The sequence below is a fragment of the Bidens hawaiensis genome, unplaced genomic scaffold, assembly GCF_021521415.1.
Source record: "Bidens hawaiensis isolate Kalapana, Puna unplaced genomic scaffold, B.hawaiensis_p1.1 tig00014709_1, whole genome shotgun sequence".
Lineage (NCBI taxonomy): Eukaryota > Viridiplantae > Streptophyta > Magnoliopsida > Asterales > Asteraceae > Bidens > Bidens hawaiensis.
Window position 1 is genome coordinate 218769 of NW_027492286.1, and position 12401 is coordinate 231169.

At 41.4% G+C, this 12401-nt stretch overlaps 1 protein-coding gene across 1 annotated transcript; it reads right to left on the bottom strand.

Moving 5' to 3' along the window:
- Positions 1-6324: 6324 nt before the first annotated feature.
- On the bottom strand, positions 6325-10691 carry LOC143547295 (eukaryotic translation initiation factor 4B3-like). Its single transcript, XM_077038754.1, has 3 exons — positions 10666-10691; positions 9236-9970; positions 6325-6708 (listed from the first exon to the last, which is right to left on the bottom strand). The coding sequence occupies exons 1-3, from the start codon at positions 10689-10691 to the stop codon at positions 6633-6635; spliced, it is 837 nt and encodes a 278-aa protein (XP_076894869.1). The 3' UTR covers positions 6325-6632.
- Positions 10692-12401: the final 1710 nt, after the last annotated feature.

Here is a 12401-nt window from a genome sequence, read left to right on the forward strand (position 1 = left end):
AGGTTTTGCTTCTATCCACTTGGTGAAGTAGTCGATGGCTACCACTAGGAACTGAACATTTCCTGCTGCTGTAGGAAATGGGCCTGTCACATCGATGGCCCACTTCTGAAATGGCCATGAAGAAGTGACTGGAACCAGTTCATTCTTCGGGCGGTGCGTGTTGGGTGCGTAAAGTTGGCAAGACCTGCATTTTCTGATGTATGCTAGTGCATCCGTATGCATCCCCGGCCAAAAGTATCCCGCGTTGTTTAGCTTGGCTACAACAGCGCGGGGACCTGCGTGTACTCCACAGATGCCTTCGTGTACTTCCCTTAGGAGGTAGTCAGCATCTTGGTTGTCCACGCATCTTAAGAGTGGGCCAAGAAAGTTACGTCTGTAAAGGATGTCATTGACAAGTTGATAATTCAGTGCTTTACAGCGTAGTTTTCTTGCCTGTGTTTTTGACTCTGGTAGTGTTCCTGCTGCAAGGTAATTTATTATTGGTGTCATCCACGTTTCTGTACCGGTTTGGATGACACAAATTACCTTGTGCGGGACTGATGGTGCTTCGAGGAGTTCAATGCGGATGTCCTTTCCCAAGTGGGTGAAGGCTAGTGACGCAAGCTTGCTTAACGCATCCGCAGATTTGTTTTCGCTGCGCTTGACGTGTATGACTTTACAATCACTAAAATCACGCATAAGGGTTTTTGCCTGGGCGAGGTACAGGGCCATTGTGTCGTTCACAGCCGTGTACGTCCCATTTATTTGGTTGGCCACCAGCATGGAATCCACGTGGGCTTCCAAGTTTTTCACTCCCATTTTACGCGCAATTCTCAAACCGGCCAAGAATGCTTCATATTCGGCTTCGTTATTCGTACTTGGAAAATCCAACCGAATAGCGTAAGTATATTCTTGGCCTGCTGGGTTGGTTAATTTTAACCCTGCGCCTGAACCCTCGTTACTGGCTGCTCCATCAGTGTAGAGTCGCCAGACATCATTGATGTCCTGTGCTGGGGAGGGTTGAGCCTCCTCCTGGCACTCTTTCTCCCGCGAAGCGGGGATTTCTGCAATAAAATCGGCCAGGACCTGGCCCTTTATGGCTGGTCTTGGCTTGTACTTAATTGCATATTCTCCCAATTCAATTGCCCATTTGGCTAGACGTCCCGATAATTCGGGTTTGCCTAGAACGTTTGAGAGTTTGAAGTTGGTGAGAATGGTGATTGGGTGGCCCTGGAAATATCGTCTTAACCTGCGTGAAGCGTGTATGAGTGCTAAGACCAATTTTTCGAGGGTAGAGTACCGGGTTTCTACGTCTGTTAGTACACGGCTAACATAATAGATTGGCATCTGGATGCCTTTTCGTTCTATTAGCAGGACTGCCCCGGTTGCTCTATCTGTTGCGGAAAGGTATAGGATTAACTCCTCTCCCGCTTGTGGTGCTGTAAGTGTTGGGAGTTCGATCAGGCGTGACCGAATCTCCTGAAAAGCTGCTTCCGCTTATGGTGTCCAGCGGAAGTGCGTTTTCTTTAAGCAGTTTCTCAATGTTGACACGAAAGGAAACGACTTATCCGCATGGTTTGCCAAAAAGCGATTAAGTGCGACTAGTCGTCCATTCAGTGTCTGAGCCTGCTTGATGGTGGTAGGTGATTCCATTTTAATAATGGCTTCGACCTTTTCAGGGTTCGCTCTGAAGCCATCTTTAGTAACAATGACTCCCAAGAACTTCCCTTCTTCCATCCCAAATGAACACTTGCTCGGGTTGAGCTTCATGTTTATCTTTCTGAGCGTGTTGAAAGTTTCTTCAATGTCTTTCAACATCGCTTCTGGCTCGGGGCTTTTGATGACCAAATCATCCATATAGACTTCCAAGTTTCTCCCGATTTGGGCATGAAACTCTTTGTCCATCAGTCGTTGGTACGTGGACCCTGCATTCTTAAGTCCGAATGGCATCATTTTATAACAAAATGTACCATCGGGCGTCCGAAATGCGGTTCTGTCCTGATCATCTACGGCCATGTGGATTTGATGGTACCCCTTATACGCATCCAAGAAGCATTTAAGGCGAAATGGTACCAACGAATCAACCTTAAGATCAATTTCTGGTAACGGATAACAATCTTTGGGGCATGCTTTGTTCAAATCTTTGAAATCTATGCACATGCGCCATTGTTTGTCATTCTTCGGTACCATTACGGGATTTGCAACCCATGTTTGATATCTGCTAACGCGTACGATGCCTGCGTCAAGGAGTTCCTTGACTTGGGTTCTACACGCGTTAGTTTGTTCAGGCCCCATTACTCTGCGCTTTTGTACGACTGGCGTGACAGCCGGATCACACTTGAGCTTATGCTCCGCCTTACTTCGGGGTACACCAGTCATGTCAGCTGGTGCCCACGCAAAGATGTCAGCGTTTTTCTGCAGTAAGCGTTTGAGTAGGGTGCGGGTGGGATCAACGATTGTTGGTCCAATGGTAACGGCCTGGTCGGGGTATTTGCCATTGAAGGCCCATTTTTCCGGTTCGGTGATGGTTGGTTTAGCTTTTTTCGGTTTGGGTTTAGATGAGACAGATGCGATGCATACCTGGGGAATGCCAGTGATCATCGCTACACCCTCAGCTGTTGGCCATCCCATCATGCCGTGGACTGAAGATACCACGGCGTTGAATCTTGCCATCCCGTCTCTTCCGAATAGGATGTCGTACGTGTGGTGTGGCTTTTTCATCACGACAAAATCCACGTCTTCTGTGCGTGAATGATTCCCATCAGTAAGAGTAACGGGGAAAGATAGGATACCCAGGGGGGTTTCTGTACTGCCGTCAAACCCTTCCATTGAAGCGTAGACCGTTTCCAAGCGTTCTTTGTCTTCATCATCCAGCTTATCAAAGAACTGCCTGTACATCACTGTCGACGAAGCGCCATTGTCAGCAAGAGTGCGGGAAGTGATGTAATGCCCCAGCTGGCTTCTGATAACGATGGGGCCTTCTTTGCTGGGGCCTCCTGGCACTCGCGGGAAGCGCACCTCAGCTTCCTTCCACGCGCATGGTTCTGTCACTCGTCTTTTTCTTCCTCTGACCTTGCCATGAACCATGTTGATGCTGATGTCGACGGGCTTTCGTCCGTTACCTCTGTACCGGTTGTCATTCCTTCCTCCCTTCCTGATTGATGCCACGAGATGTGCAAGTCTTCCATCCTTGACAAATGTCTCAATAATATACTTCAAGGATGTGCACTCTTCAGTACCATGACCCTTTGTCCCGTGGAAATCACAGGATTTGCTTTGATCCGCATTAGGTTTCTGCCGGATCAATGGGGCTTTTGGCCATGGCAATTTTTCCGTGGCAAATATCTCCGTGACGCTCTTCGTGAGTGGCGTCCACCGGTGTTTTCGGTTTGAAGGGTGTGTGTTGTCCCTTCCGCCAACAAGAGGGCGAGAGCTGGATGAGGTGTCAAAGTTTACCCTTGACTGCCAGATACCTAGCCTCCTCTTTTTGTTCTGCCGGGCGATCCGGACATTGTTTTCTCTTGTCCTCTGCGTGTAGAGGTGTGTACTCTGGGGAAGATCCCTTCCCAGTTGCTTTTCCGTCTCGGCAAAGCGCTTTGCCGCCGTCATGATGGCATCCCATGTTGATGGCATGCCATCCTTACCCGTCAATGTGCGGATAAGTTCTGGGTATTCGGCGCCTTGGATGAAGGCGGCGCGAACCAGATCCTCACTTATGTTGCCGAGACTTAGCTTTTTGGAGTTGAAGCGAGTGATGAAGTCTAGTAAAGATTCATCCTCCTCTCTCACGCATTTGAGGATCGTCCACTGCTCTTCAGTGTACTTCCTCTGTTGGCTGAAGTGCTGGCTGAACTTGTTCTGAAAGTCCGCCCAGTCATATATGTGGTGGATCGGTAAACGATCGAACCATGCCCTGGCCGCTCCGACCAGAGTCATCTGGAACATGTAGCACCACGTGGGTTCCGTCCAGTTGCTGACGGTAGCCCCCGCAATGAACCTGTTCAAATGGTCGTCTGGGTCGGATAGACCATCATAAGTGCCAATGTTGGACATTTGTTTGGCACTTCTTGGGGCGATTGCTTCCGCAATGTCCCTTGCGAATTTTGACTTTCCTGCATTTGTAACAGTTGGTCTAAAGGTTTTGGAGAAGTCACGCGGGTTTCTCTCCGCGATTGGTTTAAAAGCTTCCCCAAAATTCCTTTTTGGTTGGACGTCCGTTTCCTTACGCTTCCCTTTCGCCTTATGGCGAGGGTTTGCGTCGGTATCGGATTCCAACTCGTCGTCTGAGTACTCGCAGTCACTGCTCATATTGAGGTGTTGGCGAGTACTGGCGAATTCGTCAACCTGTTGAACTGAACGCAAGCGTTCATCCAATTCGGCTTGGAATTCTCTTTGCCGTGCTTCGGCCCATGCCTTCACTTGATCTAGTGTTTGGCGAGGGACCTTCGTTCGTTTTTCCAGCTGGGTATCGGTGAACCCCAGTGGAATATTTACTGCACTTGCCCCGGCTTGGGTAGTCGGGGTAGTGTTCGTAAGGATTGTATAACCGCCGGTGTTCCCCCCAGTTGCTGGGGTTGTTACCGGGGTTTCTTGGTCGGTTACTGGCCTTTGGACCGGAGTAACGTTAACCATTTCTTCAGAAATTGTGAAAAAACTAAAATAGTTCTAGCTTTTATGCACGGATGGCGCCAATGAAGAAACACTAAGTGAACCCTGGACAGATTATAGATAATCTGGGGGTTAAGTAATGTTTCCCACGGATGAGATCTAGCTGAGAAGGCTGTTCTTCAGGAGACCTGCAAAACAAACACCGTAAGCTCGTCACTGAGAAGGGGGGGGGGTTCCTCCTTGTGACCACCCTCCGGCGTGAGAATCAGACTAGATTGCTCTGAATATAAGTGTATATTAAGAGATTGCTAGATAACTGGATAGCAGATGATCTTACCATTCCAAGATGTTGGAGTATTTATAGCCGAAGGTAGGTTTCCAAGCAGGTACAGCCGGCTGAATAGTATTCCTGTTCTACCAACAGTGGATTATGCACAGGCCATACTGGTTGGTGGATAAGTTACGGCCAACAGTAACAAAGTCGGCTGCACTATTCCACCAACTGTAGATTATGCACGTCCCACCTACTGTGGATTACACGCAGGCCATGCTGGTTGGTGAATAGGTTACGGCCAACAGTAACACTATTCTACCAACTGTAGGCTACGCACGCCCGTCAGTAAGAGTTGGTGAGTAGGCAGCGGCTAATAGTGACAAACAGTACTAGAGGGTGCTCCTCCTCGTACTGTTGTCAGTGAGCTGTCACCCTGTGATTGGCTCATGGGTTGTTCTGGTCAGATCGTCTGTCCTATCCATACCTTGGTAGGTATAGTACAAAAGATCTTTCAGAATCATACGGACTGGCTCATTTTGGCGGGATTGTTCCCGCCTTGCTCATTCCTTCATGTGACTACTGAAGTAGCTATTGCCTTGTGCGTGTAGCCCTGCTGTCTGCGGGTAGCCTTCCCTGATGGCTTGTATCCGCAACTGCGGGAACAGGCGGGGTACTTCACCATTGGGAGGCTTTCCCTGCGTGTACAGCTTGCGTACTGCGCGTAAGATTCTATGAGCATGGTGGGTCCTGCGGGAGCAGAAGGCCTTTGCGCAGACGTCCCTATTCAAGGTGAGTCTTGCGGGACCAACTGGTCTCTGCTGGGACCTACCTCTTCACTTGGTCTTTCCACTTTCCTTTCGTTCTCGTTTAAGCATGTATTCGCCCACCATATAGAAGCGTACTTTAGTAGCTTGATGTCATTGTTAGGTCGCGTCGATATTTGGGGATTGAATAGTCGTACCATACTCTTCTATGTCGGAGAGTTTGTTGTCATCCATTGTGGTAAAGCGAGTGCATTTACTTGTTGTCTTCGAAGCATGATGGTTAATTTCCAAAGTTAGTTTTCCATGTTCTGTAACATCTCGTGTTCTCTTGTTCCATAGCTGCAAGTCCGGGTTTCCTCATCACCATTATTAATGATACGATTACTTGGGCATTGTAATGACGACTTAGCTCTCGTATCAGATGTTGTAAGCAACACCGGGCCAAAAGTGTGATAAAGAAAAGCAAGCAGGTCAGAAAACGGTTACAAGTGGTTTGGGATATAGTTACACCACCCAGACTAACAATAAGGCTACGATTTCGATCAAACTGGTTTGGGATCTAGTTACACCACCTAAACTAATGATAAGGCTACAATTTCAATCAACCGATAGCTATAATCGCATCACTGAAGATCAGAATGTAAGTCATGATGATCAATGGAAAAGAGATCAAATTTAAATAGATCTTGATGCATTAACAAAAGGCGGATAATGAACAAATACAACACACAGAGGTCATGATATTATGGTTCCACTCATGATCATAATGTAACATGAAACACGAAATGACTCAAGAATACACATCTTAATTATATAAAATAAAATAAAAGTCGATACATGCACTCACTCATGTTTAAACTGAGGTCAAAACATAACAATAAATTAACATAAGTATGCATTTAGTCCTACAAAAATAACTCTACTCATCAAGTCTAACAAAACTTGTAACAAAAAAACAAACATGCAAAAACAGGACACCAACCAAACTTGCCATTACTTTTCACTGCTCACATTTTTGCGTCTTCTTCTTCTTCTTCCTCAGCTTCAGCTTCTTCTGTATGTCCATTTTCACTCTTCTCAGCACTGCACATCAAATTTATAACAAGAAAAGTTTCGTAAAATTTATTGATGTAAATAAAAGTTTAGCTTTAAACAGGCACCATATCATATTTACTCAACGATAAAACAAAAAAAAATCTCAAATATACCCATTTACTTAACTTTAATATTTAATCTTTTCATTAAGTAGATTTTATGATAATTAAAAGGTATAAATGTCATAAATTTCATATATATGACATAATGTTTTTTGTTGGGTAAACATGATATAATACAAAGTTCTAATGGAATATCGGAAATTATCCATAATATAAATTAAAAAAGGAAAAAAAAGCGCAAATAACAAACCAACAAAAATGCTACCGAAGAACATTTGCGAAAAAATAAATAACTTGAGCATATGCATGATTTGGTTCTTAAACCATTTCGGTCATGAAAAGCATAAAAGCGTATGAACAAAGGATATCAACCAATTGGTTATGAAAAACACTTAAAAACGTATGAGTAAAGAATATCAACAAAATAGTTATGAAAAACATTTAAAAACGTATGAACAACGACTATCAACCCAATGGTTAATCAGGTCACAAAAATCTCATGGTTCTTTTAGTTATAAATCTCAACAAAAAAAAGTTAACCATCAATTCATGTCAATTAAGATCATACAAGTATTGTAAGTTCTTGATAAACAAGGTTAGCTTTTTGAATACTTAAAACAACAATTACGCATACCTTCACTCGTTTCTAAGATGACTTAACCAATTGTAACATGTAGAGGTGGCAATGGGAGTGGGTTGGGTTGGATTTGGGTGATGGGTCAGTATGGGTCAGGATGGATATTTAAAATAGAGGGTTAGGATGGATATGGGTCAAGATGGGTAAAACTAACCCATCTTGACCCAAATGAAGGTTGACATACAAAGGATTTTAAAAACCCCTCAAAAAAATATTCAAAAAAACTATTAAAAAAATAATAACTCAAAATATAAATAAAATACGCAAAATGTAAAATAACTAAAATGTTTCCCCCATCATCCTCATTCATTTAAAAAAAAAAAAAAAACTGTTTCGTACCGGTTCAGGTTCAAGTTTTTCGGGGGTTTTTTCCGGTTCGGTTTTGTTTTTTTCATTTCGGTCGGTTTCGGTATCTGTTCGGTTTCAATGATTTTGGTTTCGGTTTCGATTTCTCGGTTTTTTCGGTTTCAGTGTTGTTTTCTTTTAGTCAGTTTTTTCGGTTTAATTTCGCTTTTCTTGTTTCGTTTCGATTCATTTGTTTTATTTTGGTCGGCTACGTTTCAGTTTTTTTGTTTCATTTTGGTAAGCTTTTTGATTGCATTTCGCTTTTTTTGTTTCGTTTTGGTCAGTTATTCTATTTCGGTTCAGTTTCGTTTCAGTTTTTTTGTTTCGTTTGGTCGGTTCGGTGTTTTTGATTCGTTTTGGTCCGGTTTTTAAACTGCATTTAGTTTTTTTAAGTTTCCTTTTGGTCAGTTTTTCAGTTTTAATTCGGTTTTTGTGTTTCGTTTCGGTCATTTTTCTATTTCGATTCAGTTTCGTTTATGTTTTTTTGTTTCGCTTTAGTCGGTTCATTGTTTTTGTTTTGGTCAGCTTTTCAGTTGCATTTCGCTTTTTTTGTTTCGTTTTGGTCGTTTTTCTATTTCGGTTAAGTTTCGTTTTGTTTTTTTTTTGTTTTGTTTCGGTCGATTCGGTGTTTTTGTTTTGTATTGATTTAAGCTTTTCAGGTGCATTTCGCTTTTTTTGTTTCGTTTTGGTCAGCTTTTCGGTTTCATATCGGTTTTTTTGTTTCGTTTTGGTCGTTTCTCTATTTCAATTCAGTTTCGTTTCGGTTTTTTTGTTTCGTTTTGGTCGGTTCGGTGTTTTTGTTTTGTTTTGGTCCGCTTTTCAGTTGCATTTCACTTTTTTTTGTTTCGTTTTGGTCAACTTTTCGGTTTCATATCGGTTTTTTTGTTTCGTTTTGGTCGTTTTTCTATTTCGATTCAGTTTTGTTTCGGTTTGGTCGATTCGGTGTTTTTGTTTAGTTTTGGTTAGCTTTTCGGTTGCATTTCGCTTTTTTTTTGTTTCGTTTTGGTCAGTTTTTCGGTTTCAATCCCGTTTTTTTGTTTCGTTTTGGTCGTTTTTCTATTTTGGTTCAGTTTCGTTTTTGTTTCGTTTTAGTCGGTTCGGGGTTTTTGTTTTGTTTTGATCGTTTATTGGGTTTCGGACGAGTCTTGTTTCGCACGTGATAGTTTGGGTATTTTGAAATAGATAAATTTTGGATAACTTGGATATTTTGTTTTGACCCATTTTAACCTATAAATGAAACACACTTGTATATTTCCAACCCATCCTGACCCACTTGAAAAATTTTTATGATCCATCCTAACCCATTTTACTTTTAAAGTTTATCCATCTGTACCCAAAATAATCCATTTGGGTTGGGTTTGCCACCCTTAGTAACATGTAAACAATGAAAATGCAATTCACAAAACAAAACAAGCATATAAGATTAAACCATTATCACCAACATTAATGTGAAGTTATACGAATATCAAACCTCGGAGAAGCAACATCAGCATCAACATCGTTCTTTCTCCAACTCTTCTCAGTCGAATCTTCCACCACTCTCGGCTTCCTATCAGCTCGTTTAAACCGATCCCCCAAACCCAACTCTTTAAGCTTCATCGCTTCAAGCTTCTCATCAATCTCCTTCCAATCCTCACCCTTTTCCTTCAACACCTCCTCTCTCGGACGCGCATCCCCAAACGGATTCGACCCCTTCGTCGGCTTCACCGTCTCCACTTCACCCACCGGCAACTTCCTAGGCTGCAAATTAAGCTTCGGCCTACCACCGCTCCCGCCACCAACACCCAATTCCTCCCTCTTTCTCCCCCAAGTATCGGAATCCGAAGATTCATTAACCACTCGCCTATCCCTCAAACTATCGAAAGCACTCCCGCTTCCGTTTCCACCACCGCCAAATCTCCGTCCCTCAACTTCCTTCTTTTTCCCCCAATTATCCAAATTATCCGCGTCCCCACTCGACTCAAATCCCATTCTCCTCTCCCTATCGAAACCCCCGGGTCTCCTTCCCTCGGACGGTCTAAAACTCTTATTCGAACCCCAACTATCCGACTCATCCGCCCGCGAATGCGACCCTTCAAAAAACCCACCCCTCTTATCAAACCCCCCACCAATCGATTTCTTCCCGGCCCCCCAATCATCGGTCTCATCGGCCCGAGACGGGCCCAACGGCTCCCGACTCGGGCGCCTGTCATCATCTTTTGTAATACTGTGTGTTCATTGCCGTTTGCGATCGTGGATATGAGTCGTCTTTTGTAATCGTTGGACTTTATTTGTTGGTTGTTACGAAAATAAAATATATTAATAGTTTGTTTGAGATCATATATTATTGACTTAAGGTCGGTTTTTTGGTTTCGACACCGTGAAACCATTCAAACTAGTCTTTAGTTTGGCTTCAAGATCGGTTTTTGTGTTAACTTTTGGTTAGTCAGTTTCAAGAATTTCAAACCGCAACGGTTTTTTGTTTATACTAAAAAAAACATTTGTATAAACCAAACTAGAGCGTAGGATTCAACAATATGTTTTATTTTTTTTAGATATTTCATGTTGTTTATTTGCATTATATATAATATATTAAAAACCATGCTTGGTGTCGCGGATACTTTGTTAGTTTGTTCATTAAAAGAAATTTTGAAGTTTGTTTTTTTGGAGGCTTATGTTTACAGTTTAGTGCCAATACTGTTAACAGTGATCGAATTCACGTAAGTTTAGCACCACAACGCACGGATTTTGTTTTTTTTACCCTGGTGATTACTAATTATCATTAGAGTAATAGGCCATGTAGCCATGTAGGTCGTGAGCTACTGGATTGTTTATGAAACATAGAAGGCAAATGATGTGTGTTAGTTTATAAACTCAATTTTACATGAATCCAGCCCAACAAGGCAATAAGGTCATATGTACTTGGGCGGCAAAACTAGGGCTGGCATATCGTGTATACCCGTACAAGATAAGATACGAACATATAGTCCGTGATTATACTATTTTCCATTAATGTTTTACTAGTCTAGTTTATGTTGTAAATAGTTTAGTTTATAATTCATGTTTAAAGAGTTTCATGACATTGGGTATGAAGTCACTAGCCTCGGTGTTATTCCGAGTTGAGAACCGAACCAAGATCGAACTCTTTGTTTACTAGTTTTGTTTTAAATAGTTAAATAAACATGTTTATGTAAGATTTGAATATTATAACTTCTAAAATCATTTTTATAGTTCTATGGTATTTGGGTATGTGGCAACCATCCTCGGTATCATTCCGAGTCAAGGACCGAGCCAAAACCGAGTTCACTCGCTTAAGACACACAAGTGTGTTTTTGGCCACCGAAACTCATCTTTTCTTCAAGAATATATTTTAAACTAATTTTAAGTTATTTTATCAACATACTTGGTGTGTCGGAATCCAACTTGATCTTATAACAAGTTTGGACCGGTGAAACCAAATACTCGCTTAACGGATGTTAAGGTTCTTCACAATATAACTATATGCTTGGTTAAGTCTTTTTGATTTTTATTGAGTTATCTCGTAACATTTATCAATTTGGAAAGTTGACCTTGAGTTTAGTTAATTATCTAGACTGAAATTGACAAATCCGAACACTCGATTAAAACCCCGTTTTGATATTTATATAACCAAGGGTCTTGCAATAGTGCATGATAACCCACATAATACCTGACATAGGTGAGTAATATTTATGAATTGAATACCAAGACCCGGTTTCGAGTAAAATTATTTCTTTAGAACATGTCTTTAATTTCTCAAATATTTACATTTTAAACCATAAACTTCATTTATTTACTTTACTTGTCATATTTTACTTTAAACCCTTTCAAGACTACCAACTAACTTAAGACCCGTTCAATCTAGGTCTTGCTCGTTAAATCGATCTCCGATTATTCACGAATCAATATTTCAAGTTACTTAGTTAACGTGAATACATTTCATCCCCCGTTTTCACTTTTATATTTTAGGGGTAACATGCATACTTATTCAAAACAAGAATGATTTATTATACTCGATCCTCAAACCAAAAACTTTAGGGTATATGATACTTTGTATATTTGCTCTATTGTGTGTTATATGCTTAATATGCTTTACTTGCACGAGTGTTTATTTTTATGTTGTTGTTGAGCCTCATTAAGTATGATCATACGCTCCTCTGACTACTTTAGTCTTGTGCTAGTAGAATAGGGCCTCATTATTCAAGTATGTCGGTTGTTACCGATTAGAAAGGTTCCTCATTTACATATGTTTTATATGCAACGATTGATGCTTTTATTTATAGTCTCATATACGTTTGTGGATTTCGCTCATATTATATATATACTCAAAACTATGAAATTGCTCACCAACATACGTGTTAACAAATATTGTTTTATGCATTGTTATAAGTTTGATTATTTCTTGATTTGGAGTTTGAAGACGCCATTATATTTGATACCGCTAGGTTATTAGAAGAATGAACAATATTTATTTCTTATATAATTGTGTTTATTTTTATGAACAATATGTGTTACTTTGGTAATTGAATGAAATTAATGAGTTGTTTAAATATTGTCAATTTATTAATGTCTTGTGTTCTTGAGCAATCCGTTGCACCCCGGCATGTTCCGCCGCCTTTGGTCGGGGGTGACAAAAACAA